Raw genomic sequence first — 22857 nt, 5'->3', positions numbered from 1 at the left:
TGCGCTTTAACTTTTGCGTTTATCTTTTACCTTCATGTCCTGGAGTTTCTTTCCTCCCCGTGTTTCCTCTGGGTGGTAGAACCATTTGACTTTGACAATCATCTGCCCACCCCATGCCTCCCACATGCTATCAATCCGACCGATATATGGCAGGTGGGGTCTTCCAGTGGAAAGAAATACTGCGCAGTCGCCAACCTGAGAAAAGAGTATTATACTATAATCATGAAGGTGTAATATTTAATTGACCCTTGCGATATAGTTTTCAAATTTCGTGTACTTATTATTTCTAGTACGTGTTTATGAAAATTAAATATTACTGTGAATAAATTCTTTCCTAGAAAATATCATATAATCCATTAGCATAGCAAATACTGGTCCATCTATCTCGGTCATACAGTGACAGCCACTGAACTCTTACCAAAATATTCTCTCGACCTCGCACTATAGCTTTGTAGAATTCCTTTTTGGCCTTTCCCTTGAGGCCAGGGCGCTTTGTACACTTGCCCGACCACCGCCAGAGCTGTCTTGCGGGAAGAAAAGCTGTAATGAGGAAGTTAGAGGTAATCATTAGGATCGATAGGTCCAAAATAAAGTTCATGCAAAAGCCACGAAAACCATTGTCGGTTAAACAATAATCATTCATTGAAAACAAACCATGAACGACTTGAATAATTCGAATGAATGATAGGGCTTCATTAAAATGTCCTCATTCTCCTCTCCCGACCAGGTATTATCAGGTATAATTGCTTTCAAAAGTATTTTTGAATGAGTTAATCCGTAAGGAATTATATGAATATATTAATATAATATATGTAACTGAATGAAATATTGAAATTATATACCAATTTAATCATTAGCGTAGGTAGGGAGAAGGGAAACAATCAGCATTTGTATCATGGTCTGACCGTATCTTTTGGTGATAATGGTTTCACTTGAATATATAGTGCTGAAATTCATCGCTTGCATATATAGTGCTGTAATTCATCACTTGAATATATAGTGCTGAAATTCATCACTTGAATATATAGTGCTGAAATTCATCACTTGAATATATAGTGCTGAAATTCATCACTTGAATATATAGTGCTGAAATTCATCACTTGAATATATAGTGCTGAAATTCATCACGCAAATGGAACTATAATGATAGATATAATTTGAACAACATGAAATCGTTTCAGGCTATTTAATCCCCCGTCGCAGTCATATATACATGCAATAGGCATGTCGGCATTAAAAGTGTTTGTATTATGCTGTTTACGATGAATGCTATGAATAAAATAGCTAAAACAACTACTAATTAAGTTATCCAGGAAACACAAAATGATACGCTAAACGATTATGATTGATGTGTATATATTCTCGTTTCAAAATTACAAAACATATCAGATGTTTATTTTTTGTTTTCGATATAAAATGTTTAATTACCGTGTACTTTCGATATAAATACGACATGATAAATATTTCACGATATTTATGTTCGTTCATTACATCAGGAGGAGAATTATGGCAAATGGTTATTCTTACACATTCAGTAAAGTCTATAAGCTGTTATTGCCCCATATACACATTAAAATCATCGCAATGAGGACGTTTGAAGCAGAGTTGCGAATACAGGAAATCGCATAAATTAAATGAGTTGCAGCAACAATTCTGAATCGCTATTACACACAGGAAACAAGAATGTACAACATCTACAAATAGATTGTGTTGTATCGATATATCATAAAGACGGGGTCAGGTTTATCAATAAACAACATCTATTGATTATTGTTTCTCGATGTACATCTACACAAAGTTCTATCGATATGCATTGCACAACAAATATACAGGGATACATGTTATATCGATGAACATCATTTACAACGGTTGCTGCTATATCGATATACATCTACACAAGGGTTCATACTATATCGATCTACATCTACACAAGGGTTCATGCTATATCGAGATACATTTACACAGGGGTTCATACGATATCGATATACAATAACAGGTGTTCATGCTATATCGATATACATTTACAGGGGTTCATGCTATATCGATATAAATCAACACTTGGGTTCGTGCTATATCGATATAAATCAACGCTGGGGTTCATGCTATATCGATATACATCTCCACAAGGGTTCATACTATATCGATCTACATCTACACAAGGGTTCATGCTATATTGATATACATCTACACAAGGGTTCATGCTATATTGATATACATCTACACAAGGGTTCATGCTATATCGAGATACATTTACACAGGGGTTCATACTATAGCGATATACAATAACAGGTGTTCATGCTATATCGATATACATTTACACAAGGGTTCATACTATATCGATATACATCTACACTGGGGTTCATACTATATCGATATACATTTACACATGGGTTCATACAATATCGATATACATCTACACAAGAGTTCATACTATATCGATATACATTTACACATGGGTTCATACAATATCGATAAACATCTACACAAGGGTTCATACTATATCGATATACATCTACACAAGGGTTCATACTATATCGATATACATTTACACAGGGGCTCATACTATATCGATATAAATCAACACAAGGGCTCAGACTATATCGATAAAAATCAATAATGGGATTTATGCTATATCTATATAAATCGACACTGGGATTCATGCTATATCGATATACATCTACACAAGGGTTCATGCTATATCGATATACATTTACACAGGGGTTCATACTATATCGATATACAATAACAGGTGTTCATGCTATATCGATATACATTAACAGGGGTTCATGCTATATCGATATACATTAACAGGGGTTCATGCTATATCGATATACATTTACAGGGGTTCATGCTATATCGATATACATTTACAGGGGTTCATACTATATCGATATACATCTACACAAGGGTTCATGCTATATCGGTATACATTAACATGGGGTTAATGCTATATCGATATACAATAACAGGTGTTCATGCTATATCGATATACATTTACACAAGGGTTCATGCTATATCGATATACATTAACAGGGGTTCATGCTATATCGATATACATTTACAGAGATTCATGCCTTATCGATATAAATCAACACTGGGGTTCATGCTATATCGATATACATCCACATATAAGGTAATACTTTGTCGATATAAATAACATACACAGAGGTTCATATAATATTGAAACATAAATTACTACAGCTTTGTTTTACATACACAGGCAGCACAGTTATACAAGCAAGTATGCAAGCATGACGAATATAGTGTGTTTTCTCTACGTTTATTTTTATATATAAAAACAACCACTTTCATGCATGTTGTTGAATTTCTGATGGATATATAACAAAGCACACTACACCATACATCTTCATAATCATCCTGTTTAAGTCGTTCATTTAATGATAGAAACGCAATGCTCGATACCATTATTTTTCCATATTCTACACTTGATGATATTTAATTATGCGGATTTCTCCGAAACATTAGATTCATTGCTACTGATGACAAATACTTGGATATAATGACAAAGTATGAAACGATGCACAATTGTTCAAGGACAAGACGACATTGTTTATGATTTTAGGCGTCAATGTTTTCTATCAGAGTTTGTAATGTTATCCAGCATTAAGCATAAGCATGAATAAGAAGTGTGATGTCAATGTGTATTTCCTTATTGAGTATGGATACTAACAAATAGACAACATCCCTCCGTGAATTCCAAAGCTAGAAATATGTGGGGCTGGAGATTTGCATAGAATATCGCAACATCGCTAAGCAAATGAACAAAAAGCAGATTTGCATTTCGGTTTTGATTATAAAAGTCCAAAAAGAAAGGCAACTATTTGTTATAATTGTTTAAATCGAAAATATAATTTTCGATCGTACCTGCTATTTTGCTTTTACTCTCAGTGGAAAGTGATCTTTTTGTGCACTTGGGTTTGGCGTGATGTCCTGAAGTACTAGCGTCTTCACCAAAGGAATTACTATCACCATCCCACTGCTGATAATCGTTTTCACTTTCCATATACAAATTGTCAATTCTACTTTCACTTTTGTTCCTATTTAGAATATGGAGGGATCCTGAAGATTTGTACTCAAATGTAGCTGCCTTTATCAAAGAGGTGACATGAAGTTTCTTACTTTTGATGCTAGAATCCTTACAATGATATCGTGTTTTACCTTGATCTGAGCTCCTCGAGCCATCATCAGAAACATCATCACCATCATCAGAAATATCCGATTCCTTAGAATCATCGGAATACTCCTTGTCCTTTTTTCGTTTCTTCCCACTTGATTTAACCTCCGATTCAGAGTCTTTGCCGGTCCCGTTCGAAGATCGATCTCTTTTCGTTTGTTTTGTATCAGACTCCTTAGCATTGTTGGATGATTTAGATCTCTCCTTACGGAAACTTTCCATCGAGAAGCCATGGTTGAATACATCGTCTCGATCTTCATCGAATCCACAAACATCCACTTCCTCCTCTTCGTCTTCCTCTGCTGCAGAAGCATCGCTCTGTTGACTTGCATCATCTTTCTTCGGTTTTGGAGGTCGTCCGGGACCTCGTTTTGTTTTAAGGGCAGACTCTGACGACTGTGCAGAGCTTTGAGATTTTCGAGGTGGTTCCATGCTATCAGACGTTGTGTGACGACGTCGCTTTCCTATCAGTAATAGTGGATTAGGATCATACGCTGCAAAATCAACAGAGAACCCCTATTTATACATTCACATATATAGCATGTAATGCATGACACTACTGTTTTCCTCCGCCTCCAAGTTTGTAACATTACCATTTTAAAATATACAACACCTGCTCGCTGTATAAAATAAACTAATGACGCTATGCATGAGTTCAAATAATATGAGGAGTGAAATGTCAATAAGGTGTATTATCAAAGTACGTTCGTTCTCGCCGGCATGTATTTTTTCTTCTAAACAATTTAACTTTAAGTTGTCTACTCGATCTATATAACTTCACTAGTAGAAATTTATTACGGTTATATCATCGTTATATGTTCCAAATATAATTCGTTGCGTAATGAGAAAAATATCTGTATTTACATAGATAGCTATTCAAACCTCGTGACATACAAAATAACCAATACAGTTTATACTTACAAACGTGAGGGAAGTCCTTTGGTAGCATTCTGATATGATCCAATGGAATACGGCCAGAGTCCCCATCATCAAACTCCACATTAATGGAACCGGTATCGCCATGAGGGTTTGGGCTCGCTACAATGCATAACGAATATTGTAAACAAACTTATTTTCGCGGAAAGGTGAATCCACGATTTCATGCTACAACGAAAAGGTTTCACTTCAGACTGGACAATCCAAAATCAACAAATTCAGCTCTAAGGGAATTAGTATTTCTCTACGTAGCGCAAAAAACTAAAAAAAAAACATTCGGCAGCAATTTAAATGTAAACAAGAAGGAAACATATCGGAAAAAAATGGTATGTATCTATGTCACCTTTTGCAACTGTGCCCGGGTAGAGACAGCTAAACTGTTGGCTCCAGTAGGCACACACACGAATCCCTTCGAGGAGGCAGCGAGTTGTGCTAGGTTTCACGTCCACAATCTGGTGGAATCAAATGAGATTTAATGAAAGTCCTCAACAAGAAAAGGTAAAAGCTTATATAATCATAAGACCAAACGTAGAGAGAATTCTATAATAGATTAAAATGAGGGCTTTAGAACTACCTCGTATTTAATTTGTTTCTCTTTAATCACGGTTAATACTGAAACGTCACATTTGGAGAGCATGTCGTGATAATACACACAGGATGTGGTAAATTGAAGCATCTTATGTGCATTATTGGCCAATATTGCGATCTGACAAAAATGATAACAAACCGATACTCGGAACAGATTATGGAGTAACAAATTAAATATGATATATGGAAGTTCATAAGAAAGACTATTATTTATACTTAAAACATCACGTTTGCCTGGCGTTTAAATGTAAATACCCACCACCTCCTTTAGGATCTCCTCTTGAGAGTAGATGTGGGGGCGGTTGCCTCTCTCGTTGTCTATAAGAACTCCGTATACGTCAGGAGGACGAATCCCCTGAACGGCCCCCTCATAGAACAGGCCGTCTTTAAACACCAGTACCCTCAGATTGTCTGCTAATTCGTCCTTACTGATTGCACAGGAACGGGGTTCTGTAAACAAGGGAGGAGGTAATTATTATCTTATTTATTAGAAATAATAAAATAACATGCATTTACATTATCAGTTAAAATATACACGAAAGTGTAAATTTAGATGATATATCAAACGCACGCGTGGAATGCCAAACAGCTTTTGATAAAAACAAATATCATTCATTTCATATCACTAGTAAACAGATCTTCACCATGGTTTTTCTAGATACATAGTCATCTTTGCACACATTACATGCTTCTTCATATGCATGTAGCCCTGTTGTTTCACGTACCTGGGATAGAAGGCATCTCGCGCAGCACGCTGAGAGGGATGTTGTCGCTGCCACTACTATCCGAGTCGTAGCCACTCACTATTGGTTCCGACTTTAAACGTTCTTTCTTTCGTTTTGGCTTCTGTCATATCAAAAATATGTAAATACTAGATACCATTTGCATAGCATAATAGTATAGTAAATGATCGATTTCTAATTGTGCTGAAGCAAGTTCTAAAATCATTTTATCAACTTACACAAGTATTTAACATATTTTCAGGGTTTTTTCAATTTGTCGTTATCACTTACATTTGTTCTCATTCTGTAAATATATTGTATAGAAATAGTCGCTTTTCAGCCCCGCATGCTACAGAGCGGAAGGTGCAGACCGGGAGTCCGTACCAGTAGCAGTAAGTCCGTACCAGTAGCTTTAGTAGAAGCGTCAATAGTAGTCTAAGACTAATGGTATGACGTCGACAACGGTGAGTTAACGGTGAGTTTACTAGGCATATAAACAATCTCCTATGCAAGTTGTGTGGCAAATTGATGAATACGTTCTTTTAACATTTGAAACTCAAGACAACTGTTGTTTAAACGTTTAGAGTTTGAACATTTCAACATTCACGTTTCAATAATCTTTCAAGAAATATAACATACCTATTTATGATGTGTTTTCTCGTTTTAATACTTGCATCTTCGTACCGGTAACTTTACCTAAAAGTATGCATTACTCACTTGTTTGGTATCCTTCGCCTTGCTCTTGTATTGGAATGCTTTGTTGTATTTGTTTTTGACCTTCTGAGTAAGCTCCTTGATATTTTTGGCTTTCTGAAGTTTTGCTTTTTCACTTTTAGATTTGGCGGGAGAAGGTGCTGTCGTAGGCGGTGATTTTTTAGCTGGTGGTGTGACTGCTGCTTGTGGTTTAGGAGTGTTCGCTGAGACATTCGTGGTATTAGGTGAAGGTTGTGGACTCGGTTCACTCAGGAAAATCCGCTCGCTCCGCCGAATAAACCATTCCTGATCTAAATACAATGGCTCCATTGGAGTGGAAGTTTCAACCTGCAAAATCAACGTATGACGCGTTTGATTCTTATTCCAGATTTGAGTAAATGATTAAACTTATTTCATTACTGTTATAGTTTCCAATAACTGCTGATTGTTTGTGAAAGGTATACCTGCTAATGACAGATATAATATATGTAATATAGTGTATGGCTTAAACTGAGTGAGTTCCTACCTTTGTCTTCCGTTCCTGCGCAGACGTGTTGGAATGTGCTTTCACAACGTCCTCAAATGAATGGAAGTGGTAGAAGAAATTTTTGGAGTTCCTTGCAACAATGGTTTCTGGAAAGAAACAGGATAACAAAATTAACAAATGATTAATTATAGAGCTAAAATAGTAATTGCTTTTATTTAAAAAAAAAAATGATTTAGATTACCGTAAATACTGACCTGTAACACCAGGCGTAGTGTTAGGGTTACATTTTCGAGGTCGCCCAGGTTTTCGCTTCTTATTTACAGACGAGGAACTTTCAGGTGTGGAATCCGATTCAGATTCTAAAGTAATGAATGCATGTTTGTTAATTGAAACAAACATTAGCATGTAAAGAAGCAAGACGTATGAAAAGAAAAGAGCATTTATCTTATTTTTATTGATTGCAGAAATAAGAGAGTGAAGTATTTACAATTAATCATTATCATTCAAATTTCCTGAATAGTGATGTATTGTGCTTGCTAGTAACTGTGTTAGTTATTTGTAAAATATATAGCGATGTCATAACTCTATATGCATGCTATAGTTCCAACAGAATAATAACAACTCAATCAATTCTATGTGGTTAAGTAAAAGATTAATGAATTTTGTAAATATAGACATTACTAATATAAGTTAGTGACAGGGAAAGACAGCTAATGACGATAGAGGTTGATATGCTACCTCGTTTTACGGCAGGCGTGGTAGTATTCGTACTGGGACAAGCAGTGTTAACTTCTTTACTATCTGATGCAGGCATTTCATTCTTAGGGATGTCAGTGGGGACAGCAATAACATCCGGCTTGAATGACGTAGTACACACACCTTCCTCTCGCTTCTTTTTATGTTTTTTGGCGGGAATGTGCTCGGCTACAGCGCAACTTGCGTATTTTGCAAGCATACCCAGTCCACTGTCGTCTGCTACAGTAGCCAACATACCAAGTCCGCAGTCTTCTTGCCCATGTGTTTTGTCCTCTGTATTTAGAAAAATATGTTTAAACAGTTACATAATGATGTATCATTTGGGTTTCAAAATTGGTCTGATTAAAAACATCAATTCGAATATTTTTTTAAACCCACCTGGATGGGTAAATAATAAATAGAGATACATTTTGTATATAATACAAGTAACACTTAGACATTCAAATTACGAAGGATGTGTTTTATCTTTTCTAAATATCACTAACACAATACCTTTTAACACTTCATCTTAACAATACCGATTAACTATTATATAAGTGAAACCTTTGTCATTCGTTTGTGTATTATTCAAATACGGCAAAACTTACGTTCAGGTTGTTGAAGGGATTTTTTTGGTTTCGTCTGTTTAACCAGTAGCCCACTTGAGAAATTCTCGGATTTTATTTCTGAAATGGTGAATCATATATACTCAATACTTTATACATATTACTTGGAGAGTCATGTTGATAATTTCATAAATAAACATGCATTTTATTCGTTACATTAACATTTTGTATAAAAGCAAATATTTATGTGGGTATTTATGTCATTGAGATGCGTCTACTACAATAGACATACTAGTATTTATGTCATTGAGATGCGTCTACTACAATAGACATACTAGTATTTATGTCATTGAGATACGTCTACTACAATAGATATACTAGTATTTATGTCATTGAGATGCGTCTACTATATTAGACAACGGGCTACAGTAATAACTCAAACAAACTTACTAGGGGTAGCAAAGCTTTCTTTATTTGAAGAAACACTCTTTTTATCAGGGGGTGAAGAAGGTTTCAGGTTACCTGAAAAAAACGTAAGAAATGAAAACATACAGTAAATAATACGTAAGGAAATCTGTATAATCATTAATTTAAATTAACAAAATTATATATCTTAATGGGGTTGGGGATGTGAATGCGCCTGTCATTTATTTGTACTAAAGCATTTACAACCCATGTCAATCGATTATCAGAGAGTCCAGACAACATGACCTAACATTGTCAATCTGTTCTCAAATAGTCTGGACAACAGGTCATAACACGGCCAACCTATTCTCAGATAGTCCGGAAAACAATACATAGCACTGTCAACCTGTTCTCAGATAGTCCGGACAACAGGTCATAACTCGGTCAACCTTTTTCTCAGATAGTCCGGAAAACAAGACATAGCACTGTCAACCTGTTCTCAGATAGTCCGGACAACACGACATAACACTGACAACCTATTCTCAGATAGTCCGGACAACAGGACATGCCACTGTCAACCTATTCTCAGATAGTCCGAACAATAGGACATAACACTGTCAACCTGTTCCCAGATGGTCCGGACAACAGGACATAACATTGTCAACCAGTTCTCAGATAGTCCGGACAGCACGACATAACACTGTCAACCTATACTCAGATAGTCCGGACAACACGACATAACACTGTCATCCTATTCTCAGATAGTACGGACAACAGGACATAACACTGTCAACCTGTTTTCAGATAGTCGGGACAACAGGACATAACACTGGCAACCTATTTCCAGATAGTCCGGACAACAGGACATAAAACTGTCAACCTATTCTCAGATAGTACGGACCACAGGACAAAACACTGTCAACCTGTTCTCAGATAGTCCGAACAACAGGCCATAAAACTGTCAACCTATTCTCAGATAGTACGGACCACAGGACAAAACACTGTCAACCTGTTCTCAGATAGTCCGAACAACAGGCCATAAAACTGTCAACCTATTCTCAGATAGTACGGACAACAGAACATAACACTGTCAACCTGTTCTGAGATAGACCGGACAACACGACATAACACTGTCAACCTATACTCAGATAGTCCGGACAACACGACATAACACTGTCATCCTATTCTCAGATAGTACGGACAACAGGACAAAACACTGTCAACATGTTCTCAGATAGTCCCAACAACAGGACATAACACTGTCAACCTATTTCAAGATAGTCCGGACAACAGGACATAACACTGTAAACCAGTTCTCAGATAGTCCGGACAACACGACACAACACTGTCAACCTATTCTCAGATAGTCCGGACAATAGGACATAACACTGTCAACCTGTTCCCAGATGGTCCGGACAACAGGACATAACACTGTAAACCAGTTCTCAGATAGTCCGGACAACAGGACATTACACTGTCAACCTGTTCCCAGATGGTCCGGACAACAGGACATAACACTGTAAACCAGTTCTCAGATAGTCCGGACAACAGGACATAGCACTGTCAACCTGTTCTGAGATAGTCCGGACAACACGACATAACACTGACAACCTATTCTCAGATAGTCCGGACAACAGAGCATAACACTGTCAACCTGTTCTGAGATAGACCGGACAACACGACATAACACTGTCAACCTATACTCAGATAGTCCGGACAACACGACATAACACTGACAACCTATTCTCAGATAGTCCGGACAACACGACATAACCCTGTCACCCTATTCTCAGATAGTCCGGACAACACGAGATAACACTGTCAACCTATTCTCAGATAGTACGGACAACAGAACATAACACTGTCAACCTGTTCTGAGATAGTCGGGACAACAGGACATAACACTGTCGACCTATTTCCAGATAGTCCGGACAACAGGACATAAAACTGTCAACCTATTCTCAGATAGTACGGACCACAGGACAAAACACTGTCAACCTGTTCTCAGATAGTCCGAACAACAGGACATAAAACTGTCAACCTATTCTCAGATAGTACGGACAACAGGACATAACACTGTCAACCTGTTCTGAGATAGTCCGGACAACAGGACATAACACTGTCAACCAGTTTTCAGATAGTCGGGACAACAGGACATAACACTGTCAACCTATTTCCAGATAGTCCGGACAACAGGACATAACACTGTCAACCTATTCTCAGATAGTACGGACAACAGGACATAACACTGTCAACCTATTCTCAGATAGTCCGGACAACAGGACATAACACTGTCAACCTGTTCCCAGATAGTCCGGACAACACGACATAACACTGTCAACCTATTCTCAGATAGTACGGACAACAGGACATAACACTGTCAACCTGTTCTCAGATAGTCCGGACAACAGGACATTACACTGTCAACCTGTTCCCAGATGGTCCGGACAACACGACATAACACTGTCAACCTATTCTCAGATAGTACGGACAACAGGACATAACACTGTCAACCTGTTCTCAGATAGTCCGGACAACAGGACATTACACTGTCAACCTGTTCCCAGATGGTCCGGACAACACGACATAACACTGTCAACCTATTCTCAGATAGTACGGACAACAGGACATAACACTGTCAACCTGTTCTCAGATAGTCCGGACAACAGGACATTACACTGTCAACCTGTTCCCAGATGGTCCGGACAACACGACATAACACTGTCAACCTATTCTCAGATAGTACGGACAACAGGACATAACACTGTCAACCTGTTCTCAGATAGTCCGGACAACAGGACATTACACTGTCAACCTGTTCCCAGATGGTCCGGACAACAGGACATAACACTGTCAACCTATTTACCAATGTAAACATGTTCCCAAATATATCGGAAAACACGATATCATGATTATGAAATACTTTATTTAAGTAATACATTATGTAATATATATTCGTTACAAGTACTACCCCTCGCGTTATCAGTCGGGTCAGCGATATGTCAAATTAGTATTGCATCGATTTACCCAGTTTATGAACCATAAGTCTCAAATTGATGAGAGCCTTGTGCCGGCATATTCTACGCACCTTTGCTGATGACGGATGTCTTAGGCTGCGACTCTGGTTTTTTGGCTACAGGTTTTTTTTCGTTCATTTTTATTGAGTCACCTATATAAAATAAATAATTTATGATTAGCCGTTAATAGTGGTTTTCACGTATGTGAATATTATTGTGTTCCTTTCGTAATAAGCAGTATTACATTTATTATAAGTGGTATAACATTTGACATAAACTGTGTGATATTTGTAATAAAATTGTATAACACTTTCCTTTAAGATGTATAAAATTCCAAATATAACCGTATACAATTTCAAATTAAAATATATATAAAGTATTGAATAATCCACGAGGTATACTAAAGGAAAATGCCATGACACTTTAAGTAACGATACATAATATTTGCATTCAGAAAGAAACATTTATATCAATATGATACTTAGACATTGTAATGACCTATGACATATATATGCAGACTTACAAGATTTGCCTCCTCCTGGTAGACTGGATGTGATGCCCTTCCGTTTCACTGTAAACCCTGACTGGGTTTTGAACAAAGCTGCCATGGCATTTGCTTTTAGTTTCTTGCTGAGTGGCATCTGGAGAAGTAAAGAGCAGTGTATTACCATATCATTTACCTGTATCTCTGTTTCTGTAGTAGATATAAGTGTGTAAATGTACTGGGGAGGGTAATATAGCAGTCACATCACCACTCTTAACTGAAGGAAATACAAACTTATCGTCCTTACAGCTGCTCTTCGCAGAAAATATCCGTCCAACAATCGTCCAACTTACCCCAAACCCTCCTCCAGTCTTTCTAAACACCCTGTCAACCAGTTCCTCCGCCTGCTTCTTTTTCTTGACCACGGGTTCCTTAGTTTTTGTCTGATTAGATTTCGGTCTGGTGATATAAACAAAGAGCACGGTCACAGCATTTAAATTGCTATTGTTTTCCTTCTAAATTATCTATTACTTTGTGTGTGACTTACATTGTTTTGAAATAACAATGTTTACTAGTACACTATATATTTAATTGTTTATTTTTATAATATCCGTCGATAAAAGAATACTCCTATCATTGTCTGCATACGTACTGCGCAGGCTCCTGTTTCTGTGCGTCAGGCACTGTTTGATGTTTTCGTTTCCTTGGTCGACCTGGTCCTCGTTTAGAAAGAGCATCACTGTAAACGCCACAACATAACTATATTAATCGCGTATATGCGTATTGAAATATATACATTTGTATACATATACATCACCTTAAAAGGACGTTAATCTGGATTTGAAAGCGTCTAGCATCAAAATGCATATATATTTTCTTCATGTTTTGTTACTACTGTGTGCTTTTATTTAAATGCTAAGATTAAAATTGCAAAGTGTCAAATTCGTGCATTCGGAAACGTCTTGAAATAAATGACAATACGTTTGTAGATCTGTCTGAAAGCTTTGGTGCAAAAAAAGGTGCAGTAAGCGTCCTCCAGTTGTAAGTCTGAGGTAAATTCGGTACACACTGTCGAGTTTGCTAGCGTTCTCATCCACAGAATACTAGCGTTTCATCCCAGAGAGGATTCGTCCATAAAGCCTACATCGGCGATTAAGGACGGAATTGTAGGGGAGATGAAAGTGTCGCACTACTAAGAGTTATGATAGTCTGGATCTATATCACACACACACCAATCAACATTACTTCCATCCTACATTAGATGTCTCATATTTTCACGAAACATTAATTTTTATCAATTGCCAACCATCACATAATTAATTCAATGGTGATGTTTTGATATTTTGTTCAAATACACTGTATATTAGAGTAGAATATAAAATGCTCGAGGCAAGAAACCACGACATCGGGGATTACTCATAGTCGCTACCTACTCATATGATGCGCAATTACACCGTCAACCAAATCATTAGCCTTTTAGAACACGACTGACGATCCGTCCTCAGCAAAAACAATTGTGACCCTATCGTTAACGCTGCATAATAAGAAGCGTTAATATGTCAGTCCAAACACATAGGCTTCTGTATACAGCAGATCTCGTTAGTCCGAACACACAGGCTTCTGTATACAGCAGATCTCGTTAGTCCGAACACACAGGCTTCTGTATACAGCAGAACTCGTTAGTCCGAACACATAGGCTTCTGTATACAGCAGATATCGTTAGTCCGAACACATAGGCTTCTGTATACAGCAAATCTCGTTAGTCCGAACACATAGGCTTCTGTACACAGCAGATCTCGTTAGTCCGAACACATATGCTTCTGTATACAGCAGAACTCGTTAGTACGAACCAAAACCTTGTTAAACCGAACAACTAGGCTTCTGTATATGGTTAAATATAAGTTTGTCTGAACAACCATTCTACTCACTGTATACAGAAGAAATCCCTAGTTCTAACAACTAGGCTACTGCAAACAGCAGAACGTATCAGCCTGAGAAAATAGGCTTCTGTATACAGTAGATCTCGTTAGTCCGAACATATGTGCTTCTGTATGCAGCAGAAATCGTTACTCCGAACAAATTAGGTTCGGTTTTGCCTTTTAGTAAACTGACAATACCGAGGAGCAGTTTTAAACAGTGTGTACTCAACTGAAATATCACTTGTTTTTTCTTTCACATTTTTTTAGCTATTCAACAAATTATTATTCTTCTTGTGTTTACATTAACTACAATATTCTTACTCTTATTTGTTTTGAATTTATTTTCGTGTGAATTGAACAACACTTACTCTGTTTCCCTTTTAGGGTGAAGTCTTGCTAGCTGCCGTTGCTTTTCTTTATACAGTCGCTGGAGTTCAGCCAATCGAATGCGCATGTCCAGTTCGATGGCATTGATTTCCTCTTCCCCTATATCAAGAAAAGCAGTAAGGTCTGTTTCCTTGAGTTGTAATGCGAATGGACACAACGACAGAGAAAGACCGAAAAAGTACACATCGAAATTCTGATAAAGAATATTGCAACATTCATACAACAACTTCTCTATTAAACATTTTACAGTAAACAATACTGTCTTCGTATTATATAGTTATTAAATGCACGTGAAATAAATATCAAGAAACTGCGGTAACAGTAGTAAAATGTCTGAACTTAATTATGCTTTTCTTTTTACTTTGTCGTAATATATAGGGTTTAGCAGTCGAATCAAATTTTTCATCTTAACATAGAAAGATATTCGGGTAAGTATTGCATCTTCATCTTTGTTTTCCATTTACATGCATCCCTAGTATTTACTATATAGATGTGTCTCTAGGGGTTTTGGTAGAGGTGTATCTGGAATTCTGGTATTTACATGTACCCCTAGTATTGACTATATAGATGTATCTCTGGTGTTTTTGGTATTTACATGTACCCCTAGTATTTACTATATAGATGTATCTCTGGTGTTTTTGGTATTTACATGTATATTCAGGGTTTTAGTTGATTACATGTATATTTAGGGTTTTTGGTATTTACATGTATATTCAGTTTTTTTTTTGTATTTACATGTATATTCAGGGGTTTTGGTATTTACATGTTTATTCAGAGTTTTTGGTATTTACATGTATATTCAGGGTATTTACATGTATCTCTAGGGTTTTTGATATTTACATGTATATTCAGCGTTTTTGGTATTTACATGTATCTCTAGGGTTTTTCGTATTCACACGATATTCAGGGTTTTTGGTATTTACATGTATATTCAGGGGTTTTGGTATTTACATGTTTATTCAGAGTTTTTGGTATTTACATGTATATTCAGGGTATTTACATGTATCTCTAGGGTTTTTGATATTTACATGTATATTCAGCGTTTTTGGTATTTACATGTATCTCTAGGGTTTTAGGTATTTACATGTATCTCTAGGGTTTTTCGTATTTACACGATATTCAGGGTTTTTGGTATTTACATGTATATTCAGGGGTTTTGGTATTTACATGTTTATTCAGAGTTTTTGGTATTTACATGTATATTCAGGGTATTTACATGTATCTCTAGGGTTTTTGGTATTTTCATGTATCTCTAGGGGTTTTGGTATTTACATGTATCTCTAAGGGTTTTGGTATTTACATGTATCTTTAGGATTTTTGGTATTTACATGTACAGTATCTCTAGGGGTTTTGGTATATACACGATATTCAGGGATTTCGGTATTTACATGTATCTCTAGGGTTTTTGGTATTTACATGTATCTCTAGGGGTTTTGGTATTTACATGTATCTTTAGGATTTTTGGTATTTGCATGTACAGTATCTCTAGGGGTTTTGGTATTTACACGATATTCAGGGATTTCGGTATTTACATGTATCTCTAGGGTTTTTGGTATTTACACGATATTCAGGGTTTTTGGTATTTACATGTATCTCTAGGGTTTTTGGTATTTTCATGTATCTCTAGGGGTTTTGGTATTTACATGTATCTCTAAGGGTTTTGGTATTTACATGTATCTTTAGGATTTTTGGTATTTACATGTACAGTATCTCTAGGGTTTTTGGTATTTACATGTATCTCTAGGGGTTTTGGTATTTACATGTATCTTTAGGATTTTTGGTATTTACATGTACAGTATCTCTAGGGGTTTTGGTATTTACACGATATTCAGGGATTTCGGTATTTACATGTATCTCTAGGGTTTTTGGTATTTACATGTATCTCTAGGGGTTTTGGTATTTACACGATATTGAGGGATTTTGGTATTTACATGTATCTCTAGGGTTTTTGGTATTTACATGTATCTCTAGGGGTTTTGGTATTTACATGTATATTCAGGGTCGAACTGTTTACATGGATATTTTATGTTTGCTATGAAGATGTATTCTAAGTAGTAATAGTATTTTCCTATTCTCCTGCATTTAGGTATTTATATCTATCCTTTGTATTTGTTTGGTTGCATTCCTTGCATTTTGTTATTATGATGTTTCTTCTTGTTAAGATGTATCTACAGTGTTTTGTTAAGATGTATCTACAGTGTTTTGTTAAGATGTATCTACAGTGTTTTGTTAAGATGTATCTACAGTGTTTTGTTTTTTGAATGTGTCTAAGATTATTGGTTTTAAGATCTGTATTAAAAGTTTTGATTTTCAGAAGTGTTTCGAGAAAAGCGTTATATGTATGTATTTGTAGACATTCTTCTTATATCTGGATTTTAGATTTATCTCCAGTGTTTTGTTTTTCTGATGCATAAGTAGTATTTTGTAATTTGAAAGTATCTCTAGTATTTTAATAGTTTATATTTCCACAGGACCCATGTCCAAAAGGAATCTTGATGATAAACGAGATTATCACGATAAAAATCAACGAAAGTTCAAAACTATTTCAGCAGTATTCCTAAATTTCAGTTTCAGTGTTTTAACAATTGGGAGAGACCAACGTTTAGGTAACTTGGTGTGAGAATGCTAAAAATTCCTTATGTTTAGGAATACTTGAGAAATTAGATTCCAGTGACGTCTACATATGAACACAATGTACATTACAATTCGTTGTAAAACATAAAGCATTTCCTAGTTAACCTTATTAGAACAGGATACTTAATAACTTCACCATATTGTAGAGTGTTTGTTCTAAATCGATTCTCGGTCTAAACTACATTGACCTATATTTTCCCTGATTTCTACAAAAACAATGTAATTACTTTGCTAAGGAACACCTTTTATTCTCACTTTTTTTATTTTTTTTATATTTTTTTTATCTATGATGGGGTTGTCGTATCCGAACAGAAGCTGAAACACAACTGTAATTCACGTTTGCCTGTTCATGCCATTGCAATGTATACCACAAAACCATGATATGATACATAATTACCCCGATTGCATTAACCTAATAAGTAAAGATAGTGTAGTCTTTTGCCAGCGAAAAGTTCTCCAATAACTTGTGTTTCCGAGATCTATCACGTTTAAATCGAACTAGTTTGGTTTGCTCTTGATGTTTATCAGGTTAAATTCCAGCTAGCGTGGTAACTGATAGAGCAGGGTGTGTGTGTGTGTGTGACCTAATCAATAAGAAGCAGTTCTGTACTGTAGCTATAGGGCAGTAGGCTGTCCCGCTATCGCAGACATTTTTACAGGCCTGACAACCTCCCCTGGATAAAAATGTTATAGCTTCACTGAAATTTCCCTGTTTCATTTCCAAACTTCCTTCTTTATGTTTTATGCCGCTTACATTATTTTGATATAATATGTCTAACAAAAGATTTTTTCAAGTTTTTAATATGATTACCTTGTGGAATTTTGAGTCCTGTTGAAGTATAGTAACTTGCTGGTTCTGATTTTTGGTCGCTTTTAGCAGGTATCGACCGCGTCCGACTGAGTGGTCTCTTCCTTGACTGTTTTGGTGTATCCGAATTACTGCGTTGAACACTTGGTTTTGGTTTCTCCTGTGTTGATACCTTCTTTTCAGCCTTTTCTGTCTCCTTGGCCACCTTTTTATCAATGGTATCCTCTGTGTCTTTAGATATCTTAGAAGCATCAGGTATTTTTGTCGTTTTTGGCCCCGATGTCTCCTTTGTCACTTTAATGTCTTCAGGGGCCTGGGGAGATACCTCGATACCTTCACTAGGGGGAGCAACTGGCGTCTCCAAAGTCACACACTTTGCTCGTATTTCTGCGAGCGTGCTGAGAAGTTCTAATCCGTCAGCTGCCTGGAGAATCTGGGGGTCTAGGAATGGATTATAATCACGATGACTCTGATTAGTTTCGTTCTGTTTCACACAAATTACATCACCGGGAGGTTCCTTAGTTTCAGAACGTTCACTAACACTTTTAACATCCTCGTCAACGGCGACTGACGTCACTGACGTTGATGGTGTTACAACACGTTTTGTGTCAAGTTTACACTCGGGAGTTCCATCTTTCGACAGACATTGCTCCTTTTCTGATTTAGTATGAATTTCACTTTCTAATGGTTGGATGGGCGTGTCACATGATTCTGTCTTTGACTCGTCAACAGAATTTGACACAGATTTGTCTTTGGTTATTGAACAGGTGACAGACGTCACCAGCCCCGTAGAAGATGACGCGTTTGTCGTACACGTCTGTACTGACGCAATACTTTGGGAAACATTTGCAATGTTCATTACAATGTCACACATAGATTGTGTTGTAGATGGCGCTGCATCTATCACTTCCTGTGAAGTATCGTCAATCTCACTTGCAGGAACCATGGGCGAAGTCCCTCGTGATTGCACCGTTGACGTTTCTGTTTTAACAGCGTCCTGTATGGGGATAGCAGGGACCAGTGAAGGGCTATAGACTAGTGGTAAGGCGGGGTACTGGTAAGACAGTGACTGTCCATTGTGTAGAGTAAGGTCTGCAAAGACAAACAAATCATGGTACATAAAGAAAAGAAAAGAATTGTAATAAGAATGTATTGTTTTTTTAAATAATATTATAACATGAAAGTCCAAATTTCACAAATCAGTTAGTTAAGGTATATAGACGATGGCACAAAACAGTTATATTGTCTCGAAACATTAGATGAAATATTTGGTATTTCTTTTTTCATTTCACTGATCACGGTACCTTGAATTGGTGGGTGGGGAACCACTGCTGCTGGTTTGCCGGTGTGATCGGCGTCTGTGGACGGACAGGGAGCTTTGCTGGAACTATGGATTTCTTTTGAAGTCGTATTTTCGAATGATTTTGAGTGGTCAATGATTGAAGCTTGACCTGATGGTGGTGCACATGTCTCTGTCGTCCCAGTTTCTGGACGTGACTGATACTGCAAAAACATACAGCAATCACATAAACGACACGAAGTCAAGATGTGGCGTTTCACCTGTGTGATGTATACACCCAATGACAGAAAGAAAATTGGAAAAGCATTTGATATGTTGCGGACGAAATACTCCCACCTTCCGTATTAACAGTATTTCCATATAACGGGTTGTTTTTTCATTAATTTTAACGTGAATTTATCGTAAAATGGGACAAAACGACACCATCGATCAGCAATGGGCGTCTTTGCCAATCCTATCCTATGTGTTTAGGTATTTTTGAATGATTCTAAGCTGCACAATCACATAGAAACAAGGGATAATTAAAATGTCTATTTTGACTCACAATATGCTGTAGTTGCTGTTGGTACTGCTGCACCGCCAGGGCAAAGTCTGTGGTAGGCTGTCGGTCCCCTGGATGCCCTATGACTTGGTGCTGGATCTGGTTCTGTTGATGCACTGCCATGATCTGTTGGAATGTATTTGGGTGGGTCGTACTGGGGAAACCACCCGGCCACATCCTACTGGGGTCATACATTTCTGTAATACAGATAAGTGTGATACAAACCCGTTGACATCAGGTGTATTTCCGATTATTTAATACTGATCTAATACTAAACATTTTCCTACACCGTGTATGCTTTACACATTTTACAATAACTTGGCTTTGCAATATTCATTCAAGAAAACATTCTTACAAACGTTTGAAACATCCATTGCTAGTGACTTGATATAAGAAGAAAGAGAGGAATTTGACTAGTTTATTATTATTTTCAAACGCAGAGAATTAAGATATGTATCTCCGTTTCTACCTATATTTGACGCTGGCATGATAATCAGATGCCCGGTGACCGAGTCCTGGACCAGTTTGTAGCCCGGGGGAACGGACACTGGTAGTTGACTTGGATCTGTCGTGCCAGAGGTTGTGGGAATGTTCGGTGGAAGTGTGAAGGGCATCTGCCCAATCCAAGAAGCTGGGTTCATGCCATGACCCGTTTGTAACCACGGGCTCGGGAAATGACGTGCGGCCGGGTCGTCCGACCATGCGATGCCAGCCCCAGTCGCTGAACCTTCACACGTAACATAGGTTTTACACATAAAAACAGGAATGTGAATATACCGGGTTTATTTCGATTGAATTGATCAATTTATTTTTGACTATTATTTTTTTTAAACCCACCTGTAACAATGAGATTTGCCGGAAGCGTGTTGCGCATGTCCGGACCTGGCGCATTTGGGGATGTTGATTTTGATATGATAGGTCCAGCGAAGGCGCTCGGTTGTCTGAAATAAAAATTACCACCGTAAAAACGTGTTTCAATGTGTAAGCCATCAAAGCAACATTCGTGTGAATATTTCCTTGAAAAGAAAATGAAGTTATTGTCAACATGTCTCTCTTGTTTTATGTTTCTCTTGCTTGGTAATGTTCAAAAACAATCGACGATATAAACCTTACCCATCGCCTCTGTGATGGACCGCCGTGATAGGGTGTGACTCCCCGTCCCCTGGGCTCCTACGAACATCACCGGGGTTCCTGCCGAGGTCTGGGGTAGGGTCGGTATCTGGCTCTACGTTGGAGAGAGTAGGATAGACACGTATACTAAGGCACATACAAATCTGTTCATCTATTAACAGGTTTAAGTATTGCGGTTTTACTAATTTTGGAGAACGATTATGCTCAAGTAGTCCTTAGTGCCAACAGATAGTGATTTAACCCAAACAAATCTGATTAGTATTCTGAATAAAAAGTATCATGGGAATTTGCGTCATAAGATTACGATTTCCTGTTAAAACTATTGATGACGCCATCCCCATGAAATCATCGGTTAACTGGTTAGGGCGCGGTTTACTCTACTCCACACATACATCTAGTCCGATTCCCAAGTAACAGTAGATTCAATATCATTAACAGGCTACACATTGATATTAGTGGCTTATCAAAGCATGTTGGAATAGGTTGTTGTGTAGATCCGTACATTGTATAATTGATTTATCAATAGAAAGTGAAAGAGGGGACGATTTTCTATTTATTTATTTATTTTTATTTTAGGGGTTGGGGTTGGAAGGGTTGACCAATAAAATAGTATTGTACTGTATTGCTTCTTCTGTAATTAGTAAATATATATCTAGTTCAGGACTACAAATGTGGAGATTATCACTAAAGCATGAATGATCTCCCAGCGTTTAACTCTTTTCGGTTAACAGCCATCATATATTTCTTGCTGTTTGTTATATTCAGAAATATTCAAGACATTCGGTATCCTATTCCAGAAATTTTAGGATACCTTAAAACTCAAATTTGTTTCCGGGTTCTATTCATGTTATTGTTACCACTTTGAACACATTAAGCTTACAGGAGAATTCTACAGAAAGTCTATCTTCATTTTAATGAGAATATCAAAATAACCAAGATAGGACGATATAGAGATCAAGGGTTTAATTGTAATTGTGTTTAAAATTCTGTTTATATCATCGTACTACTCGAGTATAGACAGTTATTCATGGAAGTTATTTTGTAGTCAAATTGGGTAATCAAAATAAAAAATAGAAATGAACAATATTTAAATACAAAACATGATTTCATGCTTAATTTATCTTACGTTCTACTGTTAAAAATATCTCAACACATCAATACACCAAATTTGAAGACTATTCTACACCCGGAATGAATTTCAGAAAAGAAAACGAAATCACAGTTAAAAACTTTTAAGTAGGGATAACAATGTCGTTCAAATGTTACTACAGTAACTTTTAAAATATCGCTGTATCTAATATTTCAGGTA

At 37.0% G+C, this 22857-nt stretch overlaps 1 protein-coding gene across 6 annotated transcripts in view; it reads right to left on the bottom strand.

The window, feature by feature from the left end:
- The window catches only part of LOC110453665 (trinucleotide repeat-containing gene 18 protein-like), a 99690-nt gene that overhangs the window by 3551 nt on the left and 73282 nt on the right, over nucleotides 1-22857 (bottom strand). For 3 of the 6 annotated variants that reach the window (XM_021502715.1, XM_021502714.1, XM_021502716.1), the window contains exons 8-31: nucleotides 21531-21642; nucleotides 21255-21358; nucleotides 20887-21144; nucleotides 20421-20614; nucleotides 19881-20079; nucleotides 18580-19668; nucleotides 15116-15257; nucleotides 13481-13567; nucleotides 13182-13287; nucleotides 12868-12985; nucleotides 12416-12496; nucleotides 9373-9444; nucleotides 8965-9042; nucleotides 8360-8650; nucleotides 7876-7980; nucleotides 7661-7767; nucleotides 7159-7482; nucleotides 6445-6565; nucleotides 5979-6169; nucleotides 5475-5583; nucleotides 5117-5233; nucleotides 3886-4689; nucleotides 419-540; nucleotides 31-195 (exon numbers count right to left, since the gene is read on the bottom strand). In XM_021502715.1, coding sequence (XP_021358390.1) covers nucleotides 31-195; nucleotides 419-540; nucleotides 3886-4689; nucleotides 5117-5233; nucleotides 5475-5583; nucleotides 5979-6169; nucleotides 6445-6565; nucleotides 7159-7482; nucleotides 7661-7767; nucleotides 7876-7980; nucleotides 8360-8650; nucleotides 8965-9042; nucleotides 9373-9444; nucleotides 12416-12496; nucleotides 12868-12985; nucleotides 13182-13287; nucleotides 13481-13567; nucleotides 15116-15257; nucleotides 18580-19668; nucleotides 19881-20079; nucleotides 20421-20614; nucleotides 20887-21144; nucleotides 21255-21358; nucleotides 21531-21642 — 5096 coding nt within the window. The remainder of the gene's footprint in view (nucleotides 1-30; nucleotides 196-418; nucleotides 541-3885; nucleotides 4690-5116; nucleotides 5234-5474; nucleotides 5584-5978; nucleotides 6170-6444; nucleotides 6566-7158; nucleotides 7483-7660; nucleotides 7768-7875; nucleotides 7981-8359; nucleotides 8651-8964; nucleotides 9043-9372; nucleotides 9445-12415; nucleotides 12497-12867; nucleotides 12986-13181; nucleotides 13288-13480; nucleotides 13568-15115; nucleotides 15258-18579; nucleotides 19669-19880; nucleotides 20080-20420; nucleotides 20615-20886; nucleotides 21145-21254; nucleotides 21359-21530; nucleotides 21643-22857) is intronic. The other 3 variants (XM_021502718.1, XM_021502719.1, XM_021502717.1) reach the window with 3 other exon arrangements.

This window comes from Mizuhopecten yessoensis, unplaced genomic scaffold (assembly GCF_002113885.1).
Source record: "Mizuhopecten yessoensis strain PY_sf001 unplaced genomic scaffold, ASM211388v2 scaffold7479, whole genome shotgun sequence".
Taxonomy (NCBI): Eukaryota; Metazoa; Mollusca; class Bivalvia; order Pectinida; family Pectinidae; genus Mizuhopecten; species Mizuhopecten yessoensis.
This window is presented reverse-complemented; position numbering and strand designations above follow the sequence as displayed.